Source organism: Phaenicophaeus curvirostris, chromosome 4 (genome assembly GCF_032191515.1).
Source record: "Phaenicophaeus curvirostris isolate KB17595 chromosome 4, BPBGC_Pcur_1.0, whole genome shotgun sequence".
NCBI classification, from domain to species: domain Eukaryota; kingdom Metazoa; phylum Chordata; class Aves; order Cuculiformes; family Cuculidae; genus Phaenicophaeus; species Phaenicophaeus curvirostris.
In genome coordinates, this window is record NC_091395.1 from 24,318,090 (window position 1) to 24,345,443 (window position 27,354).

Here is a 27,354-nt window from a genome sequence, read left to right on the forward strand (position 1 = left end):
TGGAAAGGGACACTGGAATGCAGAGTGTTCTCACAAACTGGCATTCCCCTAGAGAGATAACATGGTTAACTCCTCTGGGCTGCTTGGTGAAAGAGCTGAAAAAGAAAAAAACCCAAACCTTCACATTCAGGAAGAAAGGAAAAGGGGGGCTAGGGGGGAGAGATGAGGAGAGAGGGGAGATGATGAGGAGGGGTACTCACACACACAGCTGCAAGGCTGGTTTTTTTCCATTTTTTCTTTCTTGTTTTTGTTTGTTAGATTGTTTTTGGTTTTTTCCTTTTTTTCTTTTTGCTTTTGGATTGTTTTTTTTTTCCTTTTTGTTTTGCTAGGTATTTTAAAATTCCACCCTCTGGAGCCTTTAATTCCAAAAAAATCCCCAGGTAAACCTACCTGTTTGCCAGCTCAGTGGACATTTGAGATTGAAAGGTCCCAGAGATGTATTTCTAAGATTCATCAAAACCAATTTGCAAGTCTTGCAAACGTTTGAAGCACTTCAAACACACACAACACCACTCATTTCAAAGCTACCTGAATACATTCATACAATGTTGATTATCACTGTTGGATCCACAATTTTTTGATACTATGGATATTTAAACTACAGATGGTACCGGGCACATACAACACTTAATATGCACATGTATTATCTAATAAGGCTTATATCGATTGTCTAACAAATATTTCAATTCCGGTAAAATATTGTTCTTTGTTGCTCTGTGAGTGTCGGACTTTGCAGGTTCATGATTTTTATAGTTTCTGCGTCCATAGAATCACAGACAGGTCAGTCGAGCCAAAGCCTCCCTCTCCCCTTTTGTGATTTTCTGCATAGGGTACAATTGCTGGAAAACAAATTAGCTGAGTAATTCCTAGTGCCTTTTGGTATAAGGTGAGGAGGCATCTGAGCCATTACTTGCATTGCTCTCATAAAGCTGGCATCAGTCAATTCCAGTAAAACAAACAATCTTTGTGACAGGTGGTTGTGCAATTAACAGTACACTAAGTCTGCTTTTGCATTCTGTAAGGCTAATTGTTTAAGCAAAAACTTTTCTAGCTGCAATACTGCCTGCCTGCTTATTTTTAAGGCCTCTTGTAGTTTGTCTAGAAAAGTCATATAATAAATGCCCTTTCCTAGATTTCTTTTTTACCACAAATACAGGTGTGTTCCAAGGACTATTAATTGGGACTGTATGCCCTTGATCTATTTGCTCCTCCACTAACTTTTTGCAATGCACCCAATTTTTCCCTCATTTGTGGTTTCAATGCCTATTCCCATTGCATTTAGCACATCTCTCCCCCACAAGATTAAGGGAACGTGCACAACTAAGGGTTACACTACAGCCATTTTAAGATGTTCTGGGTTTCCCCTTTTTAAAATTAATGTGCACTTCAACATAGGACGCTGAGTTTGTAAGGACTGAACCCAATGTATTTCAGGGATTCCCGTGGACCCGAAACCTTGTGAGTCATGCTCTCTAGAGTCAGCTTGGAACACAGCTGCTTTGAACAAAATTAGTTGTGCTATCTGGCTATCCTTGGTATTAACACTGGTGGAGATGGTGCCTATACCATTGCTTGAATTATTCCAGTAAAGTCTGCATCTATGATCCCAGATAAAACAAAGATTCCCAAATGAGTTATTGATGATTGTCCTAATAACAAGGCAGTAAAACCACCCCCACTGGTCGTTTTATGTTCTGTGGTATTGTGTGAACTATGGACAATTGCAGCACTACTGTGATGGTTGTGGTCATATCTATGCTGGCACTGCCGCTGGATCATTCTCTGAGGTGAGAGCTGCTGCAGCAGCTGCGGAGGAGAGCCCTTACCTCGGCCTGGGGTAGCAGCCCCCCCGCGGTGGCAGCAGAGTAGTTAGTACATTCGGGTCAAAATAAATCAGAGTTCTCTCAGGGTTTAATGGACCCGGATCAAAGGGATTGTAGGCATCCCTGTTAGAGGGTGCAGAGGCAGGCGCAGCCAGTTCAGGGGGGTGTGGGGTTAGTGCAGTTGTTGACGATCATGCACTCGGCTCTGAATTATCACTGCGCTCTTTAGAGCTGACATGCACCTTTAGTGCTTCAAAAACATTCCGCCAGGGACTGAGCAACTTAATAGCCGTGTTATCTGACCAAATTGCTTGATCCCATACTTGAACTCCGATTTTATCCCAAGTTTCTTGCTCGAATGCTGAGCAAACATCAAAAGGCAGCTCATGAATTTTAGGGCATACTCTGGAACCTACTTTCTTTTCACCTCCTAACTTTAATTTCCCTGTTGTTCCCTTCGTGTTCATAGCTTGTTTACTCCCCAGAGCCTGTTCCTCTGAAAGGAGCAGTATGGGAGGCGCAAGGCACTGCATGGTATTAGAAGCAGAGGCAGTGCCCTCCACTTGGTCTTGCTGCAGCTTAAAATCATCCAGAGTCTCATAAAGCCAACGCCATGGCGGTAAAAGCGCTGCAGCTACACTCCCCCTCGTGTAGCAAACAGTTTATCGCCCATGTCTTTCCAGATAGAAACACTAGAAGAAGTTATGGTAGTTGCCTAATACCCCTGTTCTTTACTCCATAATAGCATTTTTCACAATACCCACTCCTCTAACTTAACTCCCCATTTTTGCAAGATCATTTTCTACATAGTAGTGATTGTTATCTCTTCCTTACTTAAGGAAGTACCCGTGTTCCCAGTGGCTCACCTTATCCAGGTGTCTCATCAAAATAGCTGGCTTCTGGTAGCTCTCTTTACCCACTGCTCTGTGCTTTGCTGGGTCCCACCCCCACGGGTCTTGAGCTCCGCCATCCAAGGTCCAGTTGCTGTAATCATGTCAGGGTTGCCGGTTGTTGCGGTTGAGGTGGTCAGTGAAATGTAGAAGTTGTGAGCAAAAGGACATCTTTATTGGTTTTACAAGACCTTTTATACCCTTTCTGGGACTGTGTGTTCATATATGATTGGTTTAGCCAAAGACCCAAGAGTTCATAATTGGATGACTGTTTTTCTGTTGTAACTTCATAATTGGATGATTCCACCTGCAGCCTGGCAGCTTCTTAATCTTATTTACTGAGCTCTTCTTGGCACTTTCCAGCTTCATCAAGGATACGCAGGTATCTGTTCAAGGCCAATGTTAAGCTTGCATTCCAATCCCTCGGAGCAGCCGAGGTTTCCCACGAAGTGGTGTCCTTCAGGTGTCTGTACTGGGACCTGTGCTGTCTAATATCTTCATCAGTTATATAGACAGTGAGATCGAGTGCACTCTCAGCGAGCTTGTAGATGACACCAAGCTGGGTGGTGCACTTGCCACACTGGAAAGATGAGATATTATCCAGAGGGACCTGGACAGGCTGGAGAAGTAGGGCTATGAGAACCTCATGAGGTTCCACAGGGCCAAGGGCAAGATCCTGCACCTGGGTCAGGACAATCCCCAATTTCAGTACATAATGGGGGATGATGTGATTGAGAGCTGCTTTGTAGAGAAGGACTTGGTTGTTCTGGTTGATGAGTAGCTTGACATGAGCTGGCGACATGAGCTAACAGCCCAGAAGGCCAACTGTACCCTGGGCTGCATCAGAAGCCTGGCCAGCAGGTTAAGGGAAGTGATTCTGCCTCTCTATTCCTCTCTTGTGAGACCTCATCTGGAGTACTGTGTCCAGTTCCGGAATCCTCAACATAAGAAGGATATGGAGCTGTTGGAACAGGTCCAGAGTAAGGCTACAAAGATGATCTGAGGGCTGGAGCACCTTCCCTGTGAGGACAGGCTGAAAGAATTGGGCTTGTCCAACCTGGAGGACAGAAGGCTCCAAGTAGACCTTATAGCGACCTTCCAGTACCTGAAGGGGGCCAGCAAGAAACCTGGAGAAGGTACTATTCACAAAGGCTTGTAGTGATAGGACTAGGGGCAATGGATGTAAACTGGAGAGGGGCAGACTTAGACTAGGCATTAGGAAGAAATTTCTTTTGATGAGGGTGGTGAGGCACTGGCACAGGTTGCCCAGGGAAGCTGTGGCTGCCCCATCCCTGGAGGTGTCCAACACCAGGTTGGATGGGGCCTTGGGCAGCCTGATCTGGTGAGAACTGGCCCTGGCCCTGGCAGGGAGGTTGGAACTGGATGATCTTTAAGGTCCATTCCAACCCAAACTATTCTATGATTATACTTTTTGAAAAAAGCTTACATTATGCTATACAATTGTCAGTACAGAATGCAACGTAACGTTTTTCTAAAGCATAATATTTTCTTAAATCTTTAATATATTTCTGAGGGAAAAATGTGGAAGAATAGTGCTCTGTCTATTTAGACTAATTAAAGTAATCATTTTATAGTCTTAAAACACATGTACTGGTAGAAAAGAATGATAGGCCAAATTGTGTTCTGTTAAGTGAATGCTGGGTACAGTTCCCCAGCTTAAAATAGCGTTTTTGTATGGAGAGTGCATTGACTGATATCTGGGTTTGATAGTCAACGACAGCCATTGGAAGCAATGTCCTCACAGCATGCATGAAGCACACAGATGAAGGAGAACTTCCCATTTTGATCAGTGGTTTGCAGAGGAGTTGCAAGGATTTGACCCTTAAAATAACTGTGCTCTCAGATGTGAAGGTATTCCCGATCTCCACAGCCTTCTGATTGTATAGAAGTTGCTAATGTGTTAGCTGAATCATAACTTTTCTGGTGAAAACAATATTTCTAAGATGCCTTTTTTGGTTTTTATGTTCCTCAAGGTTTGGGGTCTTTCTAGGAAAAAGGTACGGATTTCCTCAGCTTCTTCAAATTTCCCACATTACAAAAATCCTGAACCTGCCAAGTTGTGCATCAGCAAAATTTCTCAGCAGTGATGAGCTATGTGAAGAGTAGTTGGCTAAGGGATAATGAAAATGGTTTGTGGAGCACCTTGCTTTGGTGCTTGATACACGCTTCTCCAAGTCTATAACCACTTTTCATTCCACGTTATATGCTGAGGGGATGTCTCATCACTAGTTACAGGGACCACATGAAGTATGAATGCATGGTATTCTGTAATGTTTTACTGCAAAGTCAGTGTTACCAACTCCTACTGTTGTATTGTAACTGTCATTTGGTAATTTTGTAATGCTTGGTTAGTACAACTTGATCACTTGGATGTGATTACTTGAGGGTATTTTCTTTGACTTTGGGAGAAAAATCTTGGCTATGTATCTATAACCACAAGATTTTGTAATCCTTACCACCTCCTCCTTATAGAAGTAGAGCTACTCTTCCTGAAGTCAGCCTCATGAATGTGTGGACCTGGTGGCTTCTTTTTTTTAATATATATTTATTTATTATTTGTTCTAAATCAGCCATCTGTCTTTTCTAATAGTTCCTATGGTATGAAGTTGTTGGTTTTGTTTTCATAAAAAATGTTATGGTGAAAATTCCAAACACATTATTTTATTTTACCTTCAACCCTCCAAACTGCAGTAACTTAGGCATGATCTTTGCTAGGTCTATGACATTTTCTGTCATCTGTTTTCTATTTAAACAGGTAATATTAGATATTTAAGTCTGAAAAGATTGTCAGTGTGTAAGAATTGTGACAGGGCAAGATTTGGGAAGCAAGCAGAGTTTGCTTGCAACAAAAGTCACTTGCAAACTTCTTATGAACTTAGGTGTCTTTGAAAGCATAGGGTCTGAGCTGATTTACAGTTGTCAGTTGTCATTTCAGCATGCAAACAGCAATTGATTTTCAGATACACATTTCACTTTAACATGGAGGAAGGTAAGGAAACAGGCACTGCCCACTTTGTGACCATTCAGCATGCATCTTTACAACTCACTTTTCCTGCAATGATTGTGTGGTTTAAGGCTCTGGTAATACTGCTCCTTGTTCCATTTACTGCATAGTAAATGTTTAACAGCAAATGTCAAGGCCTCTATACTGAGGGCTGAAACTTAACATACCTTGTGCCTAGAAATTTGGATGCATTCATAGAATCATAGCATCATAGAAAAACCAGGTTGGAAGAGACCCACCGGATCATCAACCATTCCTATCAAACACTAAACCATGCCCCTTAGCACCTCGTCCACCCGTGCCTTAAACACCTCCAGGGAAGGTGACTCAACCACCTCCCTGGGCAGCCTGTTCCAGTGCCCAATGACCCTTTCTGTGAAGAATTTTTAACTAATGTCCAGCCTAAATCTCCCCTGGCGGAGCTTGAGGCCATTCCCTCTTGTCCTGTCCCCTGTCACTTGGAATGATAGTCCTTGCCTAGAGCATGGGTGATGCCTGATTTTTGAACTAATTTAACAAGACAAACCTGAAAAGCTGAAGATCTGATTTAGCACCTTTTATTGTAAAGGAAGAGTATCCCAGCTGTAGTTAATTCCCTTATTTGCTTTTTATATGTTGTCTTGATCGGATTCCTGAGTCTGCCCTGTTGTCATAGACTTTGCCAGAATTATTGATCACAAAATGTGTGGCCTTTTAAAGGTGCATGTGTTTGTTCAGATGAAGTCCAAAAGGAAACAAAATAAAGGTTTTTGGATATTTGACTTCCATTAATTTTAATTCAACTCCTGCATTTTACCAGTTCACCCCCTTTGGAGAAGGAGAAGAGAACATGAGATGCGTTGTTCCCTCTAATGAAAAGTTGGCAATGTGATACATGATACATGTATACAATGCTATTGAAATAAAATTCTTTGTGTATTTTGAGGTCATTGTCTTGGTTTTCTTCCCATTAACTCTTGTTCTCTTATTGCCACCTGTGCATCTAGTTCTGTTGTGTTAGTGATATCAAAATGTAGAGTCTGTGATAAGAATGTGGAGTCTGTGATCTGATACTAAATGAGGGCTTCTTTACCTAATGTTTGTGTGGTGACCAAAATTATTTCATTGCACTTTTTGGTCTCATGAGAAATATCATTATTCTGCCTTTTACATGTGAGCCAGCTGAGGCTAAGATGCAAAAAAATGACTTCTCAGTAGTTTGTCAGTAGCAAGATCAAAAACTGGATGTGTGACTGTCTTTCTCCTTCTGTGCATTAAACCAGATGGCCCTAGAGGTTTCATTAAGATGGAGCTTTATAAGGTGTGCTTATTTTTCAAAAGGACTTCATTCATTTGCTCCCCCAGTTTATGGGAGGAATACTGGATGTCTTAAAGGAATTCAAGGTGCGATGTTTTAAAAGTTTTGCTTTATGAGGAGCAGATACAATTAAATCATTCAGAATTATAATGATCTGAAAAATCGCCTATTAAAAAGCTTTCTGTGCAATCTGCTGTGTATACTAAGTTGTACTTTATCTGTGCCTTCATCCATTGTTTTATGGACATTTCTATCACACGTTACAAGTTGAGACCTTCATAAAAGTAGAACGTCATTTGTTTTGCTTTTAAATTCATGCATGCAGCTTAGAACTTTAAAAAAAGAATGAAAGGACTTTTTCGGTTTTCTCAGATGAGCAATATGAACTTGTTGAAGATATCCTGTGTGAAATACCTCTGTGCATGAGTTAGAGACTTCCTGAGGACCCTGCCTATAAAAATATTTTTTTTTGTCTTTTATTCTCTGCTTGTTGCATTCCCTTCCAGTTCATTTCATTCTGATAATGTGAATGCATTTCCAAGTAAATTGGCAGTGTTTACAATCTCAGTCCCTAGTGCCATTTTTTAATCAAACACATAATAAAGTGCCAAATAAACCATTCCCACCTGCATCAAACTCTTTATATTCTGTATAGGGTATTTTGTAATTTATTTACCCAGGAAGACCCAATTTATCTGCACATCTGGTTTTCAACCTAGTCTTGCTTTTTATCCAGTTTTCCAGCTGGTTGATTGAGGCATAAGGAGGTCAGATGGCTTTCTTGAGGTCAGTGCAGTGATTGTCTCATATGGGATTATACCCAAACTTTATCCTTTGCTGTAACCACTTGGCAACACCACTCCTAAGCAGTCTATCCACATTGTTGGCAACAATGGAACTAACTGCAAATGTCATTTTCTTTGTTTTATAGTTTTGGTTGTATTGAAATATTGTCATTTTTATGAGTTCAGAAACATTACATCTGTTCACAACCTGGTTCCATTCCACTTTGAACAGACACAATTCTTTTGTGTTGAATCTCCTTCCTGAATTCCAAATGCATGTTAGTTTCACAAGTTCTGGGGTAGTGATTGATGACATTGCTGGTTTGTGTTGCTCTGGTGTGTTTCCTCGGGGCAGACACTCCTCTTTGGAGAGGGAACGTGTGGTTTAGCTCCTGTGTATCAGTGCTGTAAGCTTCTTAAGATTCCTGGCTGCTGAGATTCTGTTCCTCTGGAGTTTACTTGTTTACAGCAATGATACAATGTTACAACAAGGCACAGATTTGATAAAGAGAATGTCTTAAACATGCCTTTCTGTATGTGCCCATGAGTTGTAAGTCTGAGGAAAGAGAAACTCTGGAACATAGAGAATCATAGAATAGTTTGGGTTGGAAGGGACCTTAAAGATCACTTAGTTCCAACAACCCTGACATGGGCAGGGACACCTCCCACTAGATCAGGCTGCCCGAGGCCCCAGCCAAACTGGTCTTGGACACCTCCAGGGATGGGGCAGCCACAGCTTCCCTGGGCAACCTGTGCCAGTGCCTCACCAACCTCATTGAAAGAAATTTCTTCCTAATGTCTAGTCTAAATCTGCCCCTTTCTGGTTTATAGCCACTGCCCCTTGTCCTGTCACAACAAGCCTTTATGAATAGTACCTCTCCAGGTTTCTTGTAGGCTCCTTTCAGGTACTGGAAGGTTGCTATAAGGTCTACTTGGAGCCTTCTGTCCTCCAGGTTGGACAAGCCCAATTCTTTCAGCCTGTCCTCATAGGGAAGGTGCTCCAGCTCTCAGATCATCTTTGTAGCCTTACTCTGGACCTGTTCCAACAGCTCCATATCCTTCTTATGTTGAGGATTCCGGAACTGGACACAGTACTCCAGATGAGGTCTCACAAGAGAGGAATAGAGAGGCAGAATCACTTCCCTTAACCTGCTGGCCAGGCTTCTTTTGATGCAGCCCAGGATACGGTTGGCCTTCTGGGCTGTGAGCACACATTGCCACCTCATGTTTAGCTTCTCATCAACAAGAACCACCAAGTCCTTTACAAGGTAGCTCTCAATCACCTCATCCCCCTGAAATTGGGGATTGTCCTGACCCAGGTGCAGGATCTTGCCCTTGGCCCTGTGGAACCTCATGAGGTTCTCATAGCCCTACTTCTCCAGCCTGTCCAGGTCCCTCTGGATAATATCTCATCTTTCCAGTGTGGCAAGTGCACCACCCATCTTGGTGTCATCTACAAACTTGCTGAGGGTGCGCTCGATCTCACTGTCTATATAACTGATGAAGATATTAAACAGCACAGGTCCCAGCACAGACCCCTGACAGACACCACTTATCATGGATCTCCATCTGGACTTTGAGGTATTGACCTCTACTCTCTGAATACAACTCTCCAACCCGTTTCTTATCCACCAAACTGTCCACCCGTCAAATCCATATCTCTCCAATTTAGAGAGGAGTATGTTGGGGGGGACCATGTCACAGGCTTTTCTGACGTCTAGATAGATCACATCTGTCAATTTACCTGTATCCACTGCTGTGGTCACCCCATCACAGAAAGCCATTAAGTTGGTCATACAGGATTTGCCCCTGGTGAAGCCGTGCTGGCTGCCATTAATCACCACCACATGCTTTGGCATAGCTTCTAGGAGGATCTGTTCCATGATCTTCCCAGGCACAGAGTGAGGCTGAGAAGACTTCATCAATTGGCTCTCCTTGATCGGGTGGCCTGTAGTATACACCAATCACAAGGTTCCCATTGATTCCTCAGTCTTTTATTCTGACCCACTGGCACCTACCTCTTTGTGGCTACTCTTAAATGACAGCTCTTCACATTCTATCCTTTTCCTGACATAGAGGGCAACACCTCTAGCCTTCCTTCCTGGTTTGTCCCTTCTGAACAGCCTGTAGCCTTCAATAGCTAGACTCTAGTCATGGGATTCGTCCCACCAAGTTTCTATGATGGCAACTAAATCATAGCTTTCTCGTAGCACAGTAGCTTCCAGCTCCTCCTGCTTGTTACCCAAACTTCGTGCATTTGTATAGAGGCACTTCAGCTGGGCTGCAGGTCACATTGCCTTCTTAGTGGACCCTTTATTACCTACAAGGTGTTTTGGAGAAGTATCCTCCCTGACACGTACTACCTCACAAGCCTCCCACTCATCTCCACACGACATCAGCCGTGTCATGGCATTCCCAGCATGCCCGTGGACAGCAAGTGAAGGGCCCATGCTAGCACCCCATTTCTCCAACCATTGTCTATCCTCCTGCCGCTTGTCATAGGCAAGCCTAATATTATGCCCCTCACCTTTCACATACTATCATCAGCATTACCTTATCTTGTCTGGTCTTGCTTTGCCTTTCTGAGGGAAGCCAAAATAGTTCTAGTTCTATTTTTTGTTAAAATTCTTCCTGCTTTGAGTTGCCAATGCACTGAAGGTGCATCACTTAACATTAATCCATATATATGTCTCCAGTAGGTACAAAAATTACAGGGCTCCCTACAGTTAAGTAGGTGATGAGGCTTGCTTTTTGGTGCCAGTCCTCGATGAAATGCTCTTGTTCAAAATAGACCATTAAGCGTTGGTTGCACTGTCAGTGCTTTCCAAGTGCAGCTTTCTTCCTTCTACAAAATTAATTAGGTACTCCATATTGACTGTTATAATAGCATAAAAGCAAGTGAAACTTAACAACTGTCTGTAACCAGTTAAAAATACCACAAATGCATTTGTAACAACGAGAAATATTTCTTTTCTCCCCGAAATTTTGCTGCTGCTTCATCTTTGCCTCCATCCCCAGTTATCTTTGCTTCTGTAATGTTGTCTATGTGTTCTGGTTAAATACACTGTCATAGCTACAGCTGCCTGGGTCAAAGTCATGAAAAGGGTAGATTGCTTTGTCTATAACTTAGGACAGGAGACAGTAAGCAGGCAGGAAGATCTTTTGAGGTACCTGATTATTCTTTCATGTTAAACTGCTGTATTATAGCACCAGAAAAGGATGGAGAAGATGTATTTCTGGTTAACGCCATGAATGCACTTCTGTTAAAGGTGGTGAATACAGTGAATTCATGTGCAGACTGGCATTAATTTTCTTTTAAACTGGAGGAAAAGAAACTTGTGTGAACCTGTAACTTCCATGGTACTGACATGAATGGTGAAATTTTATCTCTTCTTTTCATTTTTTCTTTTCTCAAGTGGCAAGTCTTTTATTCCAACAGTTTTAATAGGTCAAGTCTCCTGACCCCACCCAGCTCTGATTTTCAACAGTCATCTTGTTCTTAAGTATTCAAGATGTCATGCATCAAGTAGTTTTTATTTTCCCTGTAGCAATTTGTGTTATATGTAGGCGCTACTGCTGCTGGCTGTCAAATGCACTTTTCCAAAATCACTTTTCCTGCTCTGGAGTTAAGCAATAGTTTTCTTTGCTCAAAGATGGTATTTATAATTGGCTTCTAGAAGTTTCAGCAACAGAGCACCAAAAAGAGAAGCTCATGATAAAATAGACAGCAAAGAAATCTTGCCACTAGAATAGTCAGTGTCCACAGCAACTCATAAGCGATATTTTGTGAACATGAATGAGATATATGGAATATTGGGTAGAGAGAGCAGTTAAGGTTTGCAGATGTTATTTTATGTTCTGACATTATCAGATGTGATGCTCAGGGGTCAAACCTTTCCCCCTAGCCCCAGAAGGAAGCTTGAATTAAAGAAGTTGGAAGCCAGTAAAATACCAGGGAACATTTAATATTGTGCTTGCTCTGTATTCCGTCTCTCCTAGGTGTTTGCCTCTCATTGTTTTCAGAAACGGAATATTAGTCTCAACTAGTTTTGGTCTGACCATCTGTAGGGTTTGGAAGACCAATAATTTTAACTGAAATGGAAATTATCAGTTGCAGAGCATTGTTCCTTGAGCATCCAGTCTTGGAGTGCAGCTTCCTGTTTCTACAAGCAACTGCATTATCATTCCCATTACTAATCACAAATAATAAGTTGATAAATAACCATTCAAAATGAATAATATATAGGTATTATTGTTGGGCGTGATGACAAGAATTCAGAATCAAACCTTTCTGTCATAAACTCTAATTTCTAAATATGTTTCCAACCCTTTATGTTTGATCTTGTGCTTATGTTGACCTATGGCTCAAGCAATTCTCCCTAGGTGTTTGTTCTCAGGTACTGGTCTGTCACTACTGGGTGAATACATTCACTCTTAGCTCTCCATTCCACTAATTATTTTAGGGGCTTATTATCTTTACTTGGTTCCTGATAAATGCCTCTTTCTCCCCTCCTCTTTCTGTTAGTTAGTATGTGATCCTTTTGAAGAAAGGTAAGACTTCAGTATGCCAGTTTCTTCTACAACTTCCCCTTTCGCCCTGGCCTGGAAGTTGTTCTCAATCTGATGGAAGATGGTAGTGGGCGCACTAAGAAGAATAGTTTTTTTTCCTATGTCTAAATCCAGGAAAAGAAAAAAGTGTCCTAAGCAGTCAGATTATTTCATCAGTGGGCTTGCAGCACCACAAGAGATTGAAGCTCTGCTAAAACATCTGCTTCCTGACAGGTTAAGTTCATTATTTCTCAAGTAAACTTCCAGAAAATGGCTTTGTGTCCTTAGTGGTAAGAATTCCACAGGCTGGAGATCAGGCTGACTCCTAAGTGGAAAAGCTAATGTTTTTTTGTGAAGGCACAAGGCAGCCACCTGTGTACTATTACAGCATGGAAATTAGTCATTTGTCTGGTATAGCTTTTGGTCTGACAAATTCTGGAGGTAATAAAACAGTCCTCATTTTTGTGGGATTTTAAGTCTTCCCTTCTCTCTCCACCCACCAATGCCATGCACATGCCTCTCTTAACCATGCTGGTTTTGTTCTGTTGGCTGAGCTTATTCATATGAACTTGAAGAGTTGTGGGATTTTTTTCCCTTCTTACAAGATGAATTTCTGAGAGAAGAATTCAATTATCCTTCATGTTTCCATTGCTTTGGTTCTGTATATTCAGGTTACAGACCTAAACCTGGTGTTGGTTTTAATCCTTATATTCTTTTAATTCATAATTTCTAGAATGAAGGAACACAAAATGGCCCCTTTTCATAGAATCATAGAATAACCAGGTTGGAAGAGACCCACCGGATCATTGAGTCCAACCATTCCTATCAAACACTAAACCATGCCCCTCAGCACCTCGTCCACCCGTGCCTTAAACACCTCCAGGGAAGGTGACTCAACCACCTCCCTGGGCAGCCTGTTCCAGTGCCCAATGACCCCTTCTGTGAAATTTTTTTTCCTAATGTCCAGCCTAAAACTTTTCGTGCCTACATTTCTTCTTCTCCAAACCAGGAAAAAAGCAGGCAATAATTAAGTCCAAGCAGTCCGATTTAACATCAGTGTGCAATCTTTTTCACTGAAGAGAACCCCTTCTCAAAAACACAGCTGAGTAGCCTACAGCTGGGTACATTTTTTTGGTGTCCAGACTGAGAATGAAATGAAGCCTGCTCCTTGAAAATGTACTGGTAGAGATCATGCCTTTTCCTCTGTCTGTGAAATGTTCCTTTTGCAAAGAAACTTCCGTTGCTTCTCTCTTTCTCTGGTTGGTGGAGGGGAAAAGAACCTGTAAACATGTCTCATTAAGACAGGTAAGAAACTGAAAGCAGCTAGTGCCCTTTCAGATCTGCCAGGTGTTGAAGTGCTTCTCACACTTTCATGCTTTTCCTTACTGCCTACTACTAGCTTTGTATGGAGTAGTGGAGTGATCTGCTTCACAATAGTTTAAAGTCACAACCACAATTATCAGCTGCTTAGATAAACAGGGTATCTCATGCTGAGATAAACAAGGTATCTCATGCCACGTGTCTGTCATTACAGCTCTCATTAGGGTAGCGGTGTTGCATGGTTGGTGTCCAATGTGCCATGCCTCCATTTTGCTGCCTTTTCTCCAGTATTATTTCTGGTGCTTTTGCCACTGTTTCCCGCCCCTTCTGTTAAAGGAAGGTGCTGAAACTGCAGAAGTTCAAGAGCCCCAGTAGTTAAACCACTCCTCTAGATCCATCATAGTTTGACCCTGGCTAGCCTATTGAAAAACAGGCTTCCAGGTAATTGGGGAAAAAGTTTCTGCACCTGCTCAGACCTCACCGCCAACACTGGATATTGTAAATGTCCTCGTCACTTAGGACTGCATTTTCTTTCTCCACTTATAATTATTTTAAAGGTCAACTTAACCTGAAAACTGGAGGCAGCTTCATAAGTGTACCTTCTGCACTTGCAGAACCCTGTTGCAATGTGTGCAGTGTTGATGGTGACTGTAGAAACTTGGAGAGAGCCAAGGCCCACTGAAGTGAGGGGGCAGCCTTGGTAGTCATCTCGAGTGAGGCGAGGAATGAACGGCTATTTAACTTGGCCTTGGGGAGTTTAAAGCAGAGGAGATCTCTTGTGCCTGATAGCAGTGAAGAGAAGGTTGAGGGGAGACCTTATCGCTCTCTACAACTACCTGAAAGGAGGTTGTAGAGAGGAGGGAGCTGGCCTCTTCTCCCAAGTAACAGGGGACAGGACAAGGGGGAATGGCCTCAAGCTCCACCAGGGGAGGTTCAGGCTGGACATCAGGAAAAAATTTTTCACAGAAAGGGTCATTGGGCACTGGAACAGGCTTCCCAGGGAGGTGGTTGTGTCACCTTCCCTGAAGGTGTTTTAAAGACGGGTGGACGAAGTGCTCAGGGACATGGTTTAGTGTTTGATGGGAATGGTTGGACTTGATGATCCAGTGGGTCCTTTCCAACCTAATGATTCTGTGTGAGTGTGGCCGTCAGGCCCTTTGCAGTTAAATGTAAATCTCATCGGTGATAACTACAACCGTGTGTTTTACCTAATAAATTAAATACGAACTAAATAATGTGCAACAGCACTGTGGAGAGCTTGTTCCTTCTCTCCTGGGGAGGTGGTGTACGTGCTTCAGCTGCAGGGTGAAGTATTTTTGGCTGAGCACTTTGCCCAGCAGGGTGGCATCAAGAGCTTAAGAACACTGAGAATTATGTGCAATGAAAGATACTTAACATTCGTGTGTTGCTGGTTGTTGTAGTGCCACGGAGAATTTATCTTAAAGGGTGAAGAATCTGAAAGCAGTATTTTCAGGCATTTGACAGGATTGTTTGCATGAATCCAGTGGGTCTCTTCCAACCTGGTTATTCTATGATTCTATTCTATTCTATGAATTGCAAGAGAAGGTGAAGAATAAATGGGTGGCTGAGGACCCCTTGTGTTACCTAAGCACACTGCACTCCTCAGGCACAAAGGCCACAAAATCGCACTTTAAGTTTACTTTTATTTTTTAATATAAAGAAATGCTTTTTAGGCTAAAATATCTTGTGATGTACTAATTGTTTACATGCAATTGTTTCCTTGCGTGTGACAGGAATTCTCCACCGTTTATTTTTCATGTCTTGTTTTGCAAAGCTGTGCAAGTGAGAGAGAGGGCTCTGTTTGCAACCATTATTGTTAGTATTTGCATTGCAGGCAAAAAACTATACAGGGAAGCTGAAGGCTTGTAAGGCAGCTTTTTTACCACAGTTACATCGCTGGCTAAGAATGACTGGGAGGAAACACTACACAGATAGTAATGTCTGATGCTGTGGTGTATTGTATAACTTGGAGAAACGAGGGATGGGTAAGAAAAAGTGCCAGTGAGGTAGAAGCGAGACAGTTGTGCGGTTTTATTTTGTTTTTATTGGCCATGTGGTTTTGGTTGAATTGCTAAGACCTTGAGAATCACTTCCAAATGATCTAAGATACAGCAGTATGGACATATGTTAGAATAGATGCTCTTTGTTCTTAAAACTTAAGAGTGTATATTCACAACTAGTGTTAAAGAAGTACAGAGCCCTCCTAGGAAAAAGATTACAGTCTAGAGAATAGCTCTATGTGGTGGTCTTAGATTGTTATTAAAACGGCTCTCTTCAGTATTTCCGTGTTGCCCTAGTCTCAGAATTTGTTGGAATTGTGGCTTTTGTCAAAATTTAGCTATTTACTCCTGTGACAGAGTTTTGACATTCCATCAGGTATGAATAGCAGCTAACAAAGCTTTAATAAAGAATTAATTTTGGTGTTTAGTCTGCTAGTTGGCTTGTCATTCTTGCCAGTCTGTAATCCTCCTCTTCATTTTGCTGCTGTACAAATTTTTAATAAGCAAGAGAAGGTGGTGAGCCTTTTCTGGAATGCTATTGTAGGTTGTTCTTTAAAATAAAAATAGGAATGTAAAGTCAGGCGTTTACAAGTAGAAGCACTTTGTTTTCGGGATATTTCATAAACAGTGTTTTCAGAGATAAGGTTGCCAAACAGATCTGAAATGTGCCTTGAGGAGGAGTGGGTGGGAAATGAGGAGGGCAAAAAGTTAAAACTAATCTTTCTGCGTGACATTAGATCTGTGACTTTTGTTCTTATTTTGAGTGCACTTCGGAAGCCTAATGCTGGTGGCACAGCTCTTCTTTAAGGCTCTCAGTTCTTATAGTAAATGATAACTTATGTCAAAATCATAGAATCATGGAATACATAGTTATGTAAAAATATTTTGGATTGTAACTTCATTGTTTCTTTCCAAAGTCAGTAACGTTGATGGTTCCAAGGCTGTAAAACAAAATGTACTGAAAATTGAGTTTTCTGCCTTTTCTTTTGTTTCTTGTTTTAGATGTTGAGGTAACCAAAGATTGTAGTTATGATCTAGACGTGCCTCTACACCATCTTCTAGATAAGCTGTAGTTAACATTTGAGTTTCAAAAACTTACTCAGTTGAACTTTTCTGTGAACATCAATAGCAGACTTAAGAAGAACAAATAAAAATAAAGAAAGATTGGTATTTTTTTTCCTGATTAGTTGAGGTATATCTTATAGTTTCTATTGTAGATAATATTTTATAGTTTGTCACAATTGTCTGCTGATCTTAAGGACCAGTTCAGGGTGAAGAAACCTAGTTGTGGGATGATGAGGAGTTGTGTATGGCACTGAACGTGTCTTACATATATTCAAGAGTTGATTCCTGAAACTGTTCTGGAATTGTAACTGCTCATTTGTGTTTGGAACAGCTGTGGAACACTCTACATTTAACATTTTTACAAATTAAAAAGGGAAACATTGAGTACAACGTGTTCTTTTGTCTTTTTTTTTCCCCCAGTTCTTCAAGGATTTTATGCATAGCATATGAGGTTTTGCAAGGTTTGCAATATATGAACAAACATGGAATGGTCCACCGAGCACTCTCCCCTTCCAATATTCTTTTGGATCGAAAGGTACAGCTACAGGAATAAATCTATGATTTTGTTTGGGTTTTGGTTTTCCCTCTTCCTGCCATCAAGTAGCATGCTGTGTCATATGGAGACTGGGCAGTCACAGGCCTTCTGATCGGGAAAAAATATTGCATATCTGGAAAGCTGTTCTTGGCGGGGGAGGATTTTTTTGTTCTGGATTTGGATTTCGTTGTTTTGGTTGGTTGTGTTTTTTTTAATTACAGTTTCCCCCCATTTCCTAAATTTAAAATATATTTTTCGATTTTATTTTCCTCTTTTCCCATTTTCTAGCTGTTTGAATAAGAAAATATTTCTCCTGACTAACGAGCTGGTAATAATATTTCCTGTGTTTCATGGTGATCTGATACCTGACTTTTACTTTTAAGATATCAACATATTTCTTTGTACATGTTAAATTATTAAAATTCCAGTGTTTATCATTTGTGTTTTCGCAGACTGTGTTGGCAGCGTGAAATATATTCCACTCACAAAAGCTGAGAGAAATTAGCAGTTACTTTTGTATTTGGAGCAGTCTGAACAGATAACTAAAGAGTTTAGCATAGCCCCTTTCTCCTTCCCCTTCTTACTCGGTTTAGATAGAATGGCTAGATCCTCCCCTTGGAAGGCAGAAAGAAAAGAGGAAGAAGGAACACTATTTTTGATACATCTGTAAACAAATGAAAAGCTTAATAACGCTATAACAAGGAAAAGTACTTTAGGATTTTCAGATGCTCTTAAAATCAATAAAAGAACAAAAGGGGGCCACGAGACCATGAACTTCAATACTTTTCCCCTGTGTTTTGAAAAGCTTGCTGATGTAGCCTTTGCTATTGCACCATCTGCAGGCTGCCGAGTGTAATTCAAAATCAGCCCAAACGATACCTTGATTTAACTTGTATGCATGTTTTACATTGTTTTACTGTAAACCTTCTGCCTTCATAGAACAAAAGCAAGCAGCTGGAAAACTTCTTTTATTAAATATGTATTGGTAAAGTTAAGAGAGCAAGATAGTAATGAGTGGATGGGAAGGACTGGAGGAACAAGCCTGGGTAAATGGAAAAGGTGAGGGAATAGTGGCAATGCTTAGGGAGTTTTAGGATTCAAACAGGATTTGGAACAGTTTTCAAACAGGAATAATGTTCCACAAAGTGTTAAGCCTTTTTAATTTACTAAAAATATACTGTAACTGGAAAAGTACTGATTTTCTTGTGTATCCCAAACAAGGTGATTACTTAATGCTCTTGGAAAGTAAAAGCATTAGAAATAAGCACCTTATTAACTTGCAGTAGAGTTCTGCATAATAGAGGAGACCAAAATGTAAGAGGTTGACTTTGTATAGGTATTTGTTTTCTGGCAACTAATATGAACTAACATGAAATATTTTTTTTTGTTTTTAACTTAAACACAGATTCTTCTAATTTTGGATTCTGCTGCTCTTGATCATTTTATTTTTTCTATTTCAGGGACATGTGAAATTGGCTAAATTTGGACTCTACCATATGACTGCTCAAGGTGTTGATGTCGATTTCCCTATAGGGTAAGGATGTAGCTACACAATACAGAGGTTATAGGTTGCTCTTTTAATTCGAACCTGCTGCATATACCAATTACACAGAAGCTTCTGATAATGTCACTGGAGAGGTTATCTGACTAGATGGAAGACAGAATGGGTACCGTGCAAGCGTATTGCTGTAGCTATGTGATGTCAGTCCTTATTGCTTAGGTTTGCTTTCACATGCTAGTAATTCCCTGTGACTTGGATTCTGGAGGTACAGTCTAATTTCTAGCTTAGGAAAAAGCACAATCAGTGCTGCACTATTGCACACCACTGTGGGAGTCTTGTTTCTGTATAATTTTGTTATTTATTGTCAAGTGATCTTACTTAGCCAAAGTGACATGCTTTGTTGCAGTGTTTCCTTGCCACTTTTTGATTTTTTGCGGTGGCATGTTGTTTACAATTGAAATGCTGAACTGATTATTAAAGACATACCCAAAAGAAGTAATGATGTTTCCCTTCAAAAGGTGATTTCAGATTTTTTTTAAGTATTACATAGAATTGTTGACAGGATAAGAAGTAATGTGATTTTTAAATTATCTAACAGCAGGTAGAATATGTCCTCAACACCTTTTGTTACTTTTTTAAAGAATTCAGATGGTTTTTGCTGGGAACACTGTCAGTGGAGGGGAATACTGCCACCAACTGCAAATATGGATCTAGGAGACATACATTTAATGTACTAGTGCTGAAACTCAATATATGTTTTCTTTGAGCTATGTAGACATGCCATTTTGAAAGCTAGCGTTATTCCCTCTCACAGAGACAGAGTTAGTGGTTAGGATTTGACCTTCTATGTAGTGAGCACTGTGTTTTGCACTTGCAGTGAAACTTTGCTGCAATGTGTTGATTTTGACTGAGTAAAATAGAGCAATCTGCAATGCTATGAATTCTAATTTCTCAGAATGCAGACTTATTGTGAGTACTGTAAGTGAAAGGTAGGGTTTTTTGATAGAGAGTATGTTATGTAATGTTGCTGCATCTTTCTAGGTATCCGTCATATCTGGCACCTGAAGTCATTGCACAGGGATTAGTCAAACCAAGTGATCATACTCAGTGTGAGAAGCCTCTGCCTTCTGGTCCTAAATCAGATCTGTGGTCTCTTGGCATAATATTATTTGAGCTTTGTATGGTATGTAAGAGGATAATTCTCTTGCTTTTGTTACTCTTGGGGAATAGTTACATTAACTTGATTGCTTTTGAGTATGGGGTTAATGACCCTTTGCCCATCTTTTAAGTAGGTACATTTCCTTAAAAATGCAATAATAATATTTTTGAAATAACTTTAAAGTTTTTTTCAGGTGACTTTTCAAAAGCACCATGCAGTAATACAAACTATGGTGATTAGCATGTTTGGAAATTACCTTCGTTCATACAAACATTGAAAAAAACACGGTTTTTGAAAGGCTGTTCCTGAATTAATAATAAACCTGAAGATTTTTTAAGACAGTCTGGGGTTTTGGTTTCTGTGTTTTGGCTTGGGTTTTTTTTTCTTTTGTTTGGATTTGTTCCAGTTAAGAGATATAAATGATACATTTTTTCTTTATGATGTTATGAAACTGTATCTCATATAGTTGGAGTAAATAGTGTTTTATATTCTAGCAGATAATTTTCCTAAATCTAAAAATCATGTGTAGAAGCTTGTTTACTGTCTTTGTATATAGATGAGTGTATATGCTATCTAAACATATTTATGTGGTAGCATTCAATTGTTAATTTTATTTTTTTTTAATTCCTTTAGGGGAGAAAATTATTCCAGAGTTTGGAGATAGCAGAGAGATTGAAATTTATAATTATGTTAGGTAAGTAGCACAAAATAAATTTTTTTAATTTCCAGTCAGTTCTGAAATTAGAGCTTTACAGGCTAGTCAACTTGTGATGCTTAGACCTCAGGCACTTTACCTTTGTCAGCTTTCATCTCCAGAATTAAATAGGCATTTGAACCATGGTTGCTTTTTTAGGGAAGGTACAAAGGTGCTGGGTGCCATGAAAAGTAACTGTACAGAGGAACTATGAGCATGCTAAAGTAAGGGAAAACCATTTAAAAAAATCATGCTCAAGAAACATTGTAGTTTAAATAGTTATTTGTTGTTTAGTGTTGCAGGAGGTTTCTGGAATGAGGTAGGAGTTGTATGGCATTACGGAAAACTGTGCTAGCAGTGCTTGCGTACCAGATCCCAAGCAGAAAAAAACAGAACTCAAACAGGAAGACAGAAAATAAAAAAGAGGGCTGAGAAGCATATTACTGGATCCGGGCATTCATTTCTGGCTTCAGTAATGTTTTATAGTTTGTAGTTGTAGGCATGGAGTTTTTGCTTAATGTAAATGAGTCTGGAAGTGGGACTATTCTGTGGCTATTAAAACTTGATTTCTTGTTGGGTTTATGTATAAAACATAGGGAGAGGAAGGCCATGAATTTGCAATTTGAAGCTCTATCAGTAATTTATTATTATTATCCAGAGCAAACAGTAATGCTGTTTAAGTTAGTTAGTGTCTGTAGAAGTGTATTTTCATTCAGCATTTAGTGCTTGGATGCTGAAATTCTGACTCTTTTGGGAAGTGATGTGTTAATAAAGCTTCCTGAAGCATCTCAGTCCCTTCCAAGTTAAATGCAAGTTATTGGTGACCCTCGTCCATTGAAAAACATTCACGTCCTGACTTGTGAATTATTTTCTCAATAACATGTGGAAAACAAGTTATGAAATTTTGCTAGTATTATCTGCAAGTAGCAACAAAAAGAAAACTACTTTGAGCTTCTTTATGCAAGTATTTTAAATTCTTTGGGGGATTTTTTCTTTTTAATAAATAGAAAGACTGTTTTAATTTATTTGGCAGAGACCGACATTCTGGATTTGCTAAGCCTGCAAAATGATTTTCACTGTTAAATTTGATGTGCCACTTAGTTTTCTTAGGCTTAAATTTTCTGTCTTCATAGGTGATAATTATTTTCATTTCTAATTTTGGCAGTTCTCTTTCAGGTCATGTGGCAATGTCAATGAAAAACTAAGGTTAAGATCTTTTTATCAGGGTGGGGTCTTAGCTGATATCCTGTTTAATTGATATCACCTTTTAATAATCTTGAACTTTTTATTGTTCTGTTTGTTTTTCAAAGGCTGCGTAGATGATGTTATAACTGTCTTGGCTGAAGAACATGGTTGCCTTGATATTCTTAAGGTTTGTGGAACTAGTTTGCTCTTCCATGCTGTCTTATCCAAACCATTTTGTCATTGTTGCATAGGTTTTCATATATATACTTTTTTTTTAACTTGTTTGGTCACTTAGTGTATTGCAGTATGAGGAGAGATTTTTAAGTCTTATCTACATATCTAAGATCCTTTCAAATAGCCAATACTGGTAATATTCAATCTTTCCTTAAATTACTGTCAGTCTCAGTAAAAATTCATGTTCTCTGTACAGTTTAAGAAGTTATAAAATAAATTTAAAGTCTTGAAGTTAAATACTTTTATTTTAGAAATGTAGTCTTCTATCTGGTCCACTTTACACATTCTGTTAGTGTAGGTTTATGCTGTTCAGCTCCCCCCTACCCCCAAAATTAATCACTGAATTTTAGTGTGTGCGTATTTTGAGACATTGTGTAAAAGGATTCTGACTATTAGCAGAAGGGAATTCCCAGGTACTGCATTGTTTCAAGTTGTACAGAACATCTAAATTAAAGAAATTTAAAAAAAAATAAAAAGCTGTATATATTGCAAATTTTCCGGATTTTTCTTTTTCCCGCAAAGCAAATGCAGGGTTGGGGCGTGAGAATTACTTCCCCAGCATTTTGGTCTCACACAGCTAACCTCATATCTGTAGGTGTGACATTTTATTGCCCTCAGAGGAATAGCCTGTATGTTAAAAGTTAAGTCTGAGCTAAGTGGTTTGCTGAATTAAAACATTAATAAACAGACCTCCTCCATATTTTTCTTACGTTCCAGGACCTTTCTGAAAATGCTATAGCTTTACTGAAGAAATGCCTCATGTTCCAACCTTCGAAGAGGCAAGTATTCAGTCCAAACACCTAGTAAATGCTGCTGAGATACAATGAAATTAGAAGACCTGTTGCTTTTTTGGAATACTGATGATTTGTGCTACTTAGAAGACATTCTTGGGTTTGTTGCCTTTCAGTGTTTAAAGGAAAAGAGTTAGGGCGTGGGTGTGGAACTAAAATATGCAGAACCTTGAGGTTGAATCTGAGTATTTTGAGGGAAAACTGTTCAGGCATTTGTTTTTCTAAGTTCACAGCTTTTACTGATTCTGTAGCTGGAAGTTGGTGGTGTTTACTATAGCTCTGTTGTAGACAGAATTAGGGCTGCTTTCGTCAAATCTCTTCTTCCAAAGTACTTTTCATTATGCCAGTTCACCACAACTTTCTCCTGAAAACTGAAGTATGCTTTGTATTTTAAATGAGATTTTGCATTTGAATTTTTCCATAGAGAAAATAAAGGAAAATTAATAGAGTAGTTGCTATGTACATTAAATGAACGTGAGATCTGAATTTGGGCTGTAAAAAGGCTACCTGTAAAAAGGTGTGTTATGCATCATGAATTGAACAAAATTGGTAGACGTTTCTGCTGTTGACATTTCTGAATGCCAATATAATTTGGAATAACTTGCTAACATTTGTTACCGGGACACTTCTAACTGAAATGTAACCTTTTTGGAAGTATTTTGCTGCTACCGTTTTATTCTCTTGCATTAATTCAAGGCCAACTCCAGAGGAATTGCTGCATGACAGTCTGTTCAGTGAAGTATCTTCAGTATATCCTCCCTTCCATAAACCTGCTGGTCTGTTCTCGTCTACTCCAAGGTGTGCTAATTTAACGCTTCCTGAAGACATAAGTCAATTATGTAAAGGTAAAAGCAGGTAGTGGGATAAATGTCACTGGAGGGGAAAGGAACCTAAAATGTGTTCACATTTTCTTTGAATGCTTTGTTGGGGAGAAGCCATTAAATGTTACAATACTACATTATTGTAATGAGTTGCTTAATGGGTAGAGATACAGGCAAACATGTTTTGAGGGATATGTGCAAGTCAAAGGAGGAGCAACTTGATTTTGTACTTCAACCTCAGGGAATAGTTATCATTAGTACTCAAGTCCAGCTTGGAATATCAGTATAATCTTTTGTCTTTGTAATTTGGACATCTGTATGTACAAGGTGGTTTTTTTCACTTAATTGTGTTCTGCTGGGTCATAGCATTAGGTGATTTTTTGAAGTATTGGCAAGCCGTGAAAGAGGTCACAGTTTAAAACTACAGTGTACTGAAAGTGTTACCACTCTTAAGTATTCATTATATTTTTCTGATGAACTCAGACATTTCTACCTGTTTAGAAAACCTCATTATACAATTCTTGGAGACTAAGATTTTATACCTTGTTAGTATGGGTGTGGTATGTGAAGGGAAGATAAATTATAACTACTCAGTGTGGATCACTAGTTTCTTATTTGTACTCTTAGCACTGTGTTGTGTCCAAAATAGTGTTTGGTTGTTCCTTTGTTTTGGTGTTATTTTAAAGATACTTAGAAAGCAGAAGTCCATACTTCAGTGTATTTATCTATTCAATTTTCTGGCACCAATGCAAACTGCATAACTATTTGCTTCTTTTCTGATTTCTGTCCATCTGCTCTTTCCTTAAATCTTCCTAAAGGGCACTTGCAAGGGGATGTTCACTTTTCCTCCAATTTCACATCAAGGTCTAGGACCTTTCAAGCAGAATATTTTTTTTTTCAACATGTGTTTAGAGTGGTAGGAAAAAACATAAACTGCCTAAAAAGCTGTAACTCATTTTTATGTGGTTTCTCCTAATAGATGAAGATAGTGATTACCTAGCAGAAAGATCCATTGAAGAGGTTTATTATCTCTGGTGTTTGGCTGGAGGAGACTTGGAGAAAGAACTTGTCAACAAGGAAATCATTCGATCAAAGCCACCTGTCTGCACACTTCCCAAGTAAGGAAGGAGAAGTACACTAGAGGAAAGGAGATAGGATGGAGAAGGCCAGAAATTCTGAGAGAACATTTTGGTTTGGTTTTTAGTTTCAAGACCTATATGTGTGAAAAATATATGAAGTAGCATTCTTGAATAGCAGTAAATCATGTCACTTTCCCTCTTACCCAATTTAAGGCATTATTTGAATGCCTTATGTGTCACCTACCTGCATTTCAATTGTTTTGTGAAATTTGAAGAAATGTAGATGAATTCATAGAATCATAGAATGTCCTGATTTGGAAGGGATCCGCAGGGATCCCACAAGTGCAAAATACTGAACCGGAAGTTCTTTAATTTAGCACCCTTTTCAATAGCATTATGTTTTAGTAAAGATGTCTTACAGTGCTTTAACAGAATATTTGTAATTGTGATTTTATTTAATATATTCTATAGCAAAATCTCACATTCTGAATTCCCTTTCACAGAGCAGCAGTGCTGAATGGTCAAACCATTCTGCAGATTAGCCGATTACTTTTTTTAAAATGCTTGGGTTTATGACTTATAATTCTGTAACAGCATATTAGTCATTACCACTTTTATACTACTGCTGCACATGTTGTAATTTTATGTAGTATTTTCACGTGTTTATCTTTCAATCTGATCGTGATAAGCACAATGTGTCCATATAGATCAGTTTGCTGGTTCTGATTTGTAAAAACACATGAAATCAGTGTACAGCCAAAATACAATATCTTGCAAAAAAAAAAAAGGGTTTGGAGCTAGATTTAAAGTGATAATTTGTTGGTGAATTTATTGTGAGATCCTGATTGCCTCTTTCTGTACTCACAGGTGAAGGCATGTGCTTTTGAATTATGAGGGGAGAAGGATTTTTTGTCATACTGTCTGTCTTGCAGATGAGGTGTTAATTTCAAAAATGCAATCTGACTCCATCTTCTAAGTGATACTGAGAAAGTTAACTTAATTCCTGGAAGTCAATTTCATGTTGTCTGCTTTAAAAATATCACCTAACTGTCTAATTTGTATACTCTTTCTTGGGTGCATTTGTATCTTTAGATGGACTGCAGCAGAAAAAGTCTGTGTCAGACTTTACTCAGGGTGATTTTTTTGACATGGTGGGACATGACTTTCATATGACAATAATGTTTTAGTTTTGCTTTTCACAATAAATGGCAGTCCTGTTCTGTGCCAGATCAAGGAATAAAAGGGAATATTAATCCCATATCTCATTACTCTTTCTTTGTGTGCAACCAAAGTTACAGAAAACCTGAAATATGCCTTTTTACAGCAAAAAAATATTTGAATAATTTAAGGTGACTGTACATTCCCTTGGTAGTAGGTTTCATGCCATGTAGAGTCAATACAGTATACTTCTAAGACAGTATTTTGTTATAAAGAGGCAACTGATTGATGTAAGAATTTTCTATTATTTCTAACTCAAGTCTTATGTTATGACCTGATTTTTTTTCTCCTCCCTTTTGAAGCTTTTTATTAGAAGATGGTGAGAGCTTTGGGCAAGGACGAGATAGAAGTTCCCTCCTAGATGACACAACTGTGACCTTGTCTCTGTGCCAGCTCCGAAATGTAAGAAGAATATTGTGCACTTGTACATATGTGTTCACTGCAGAAACATTTGTTTAAAGGAGCAACTCCTGCTGCTCTTCCTACTAATGGAAGTGTTATTGATTTGAAGAGAACATTCCTTGGCATCCGAGTCAGGTTCTAATTTATGCTTTTAAATTGCTTTGTCAGCGATAGCTTACTAAATTTGATATATTTTCTGTCCATCCATCTGTTTCCTGTGTCTCTCCCTTTCCTTATTTTTGTTCTGGTGTAACCCAAAGTGTACCTGATATTCTCCATGATTGCTTAACTAATTAGACAGCAAGTTTCGCCTTGCGTTATTTGATTCCTGTCTCTAGGTGGCTCACAATATTCAGAAGAAAGATCAACTCAGCTCTGTTGCAGCTCCTTAAAGACTTAGTACTTAAAGCTGGATACCAAGTTTCCAGTAGTTACTTACTAATATTTGGAACACATAGCTATTAAACCATTCGTTCAAAAGATAACTTCAAAACATTTGGCCAAAATGCAGTAATACAGTTATTTTCTGTCATGAGTAGAAAAATAAGTATATGATACCTCATAATTCTGCTTGATGTAATCATCAGTTACAAGATTTACTGCATATATGACTGAAATGTTGTATTTGTTCATATGTCTGTTCATATGTCTATGCATATGTAGAGCTTTACTGCTGTAGAATTAGAAATCTATGCTGCATTGTTTGCAACTTGCTTTTTATAGAAATAAATGCGTTCTATCACAGTCTTCAGAAAAAGCCTTTGCATACGATTACAGGGATTACTGTAGGAAGGTAACTCTTGAAGTTTTGATCTCTGCCATCATTACCTTAATTTCGGGAGGCAATGTGTCAAATACCATGTAAACATATTTCTTCAGCAGAACATTGCATTTCTTCATGCAAATACATGAAAACAGACCAAAGAACTGGGTCATTTTTTTTGCTTGGTTGGTGGTGTTT

At 39.2% G+C, this 27,354-nt stretch overlaps 1 protein-coding gene across 1 annotated transcript in view; it reads left to right on the forward strand.

The window, feature by feature from the left end:
- The window catches only part of TBCK (TBC1 domain containing kinase), a 117,616-nt gene that overhangs the window by 23,154 nt on the left and 67,108 nt on the right, over positions 1 to 27,354 (forward strand). The window contains exons 4-12 of the mRNA XM_069855521.1: positions 17,195 to 17,309; positions 18,770 to 18,843; positions 19,852 to 19,993; positions 20,603 to 20,663; positions 21,974 to 22,035; positions 22,800 to 22,861; positions 23,570 to 23,718; positions 24,674 to 24,812; positions 26,294 to 26,393. Of these exons, the coding sequence (XP_069711622.1) occupies positions 17,195 to 17,309; positions 18,770 to 18,843; positions 19,852 to 19,993; positions 20,603 to 20,663; positions 21,974 to 22,035; positions 22,800 to 22,861; positions 23,570 to 23,718; positions 24,674 to 24,812; positions 26,294 to 26,393 (904 nt within the window). The remainder of the gene's footprint in view (positions 1 to 17,194; positions 17,310 to 18,769; positions 18,844 to 19,851; positions 19,994 to 20,602; positions 20,664 to 21,973; positions 22,036 to 22,799; positions 22,862 to 23,569; positions 23,719 to 24,673; positions 24,813 to 26,293; positions 26,394 to 27,354) is intronic.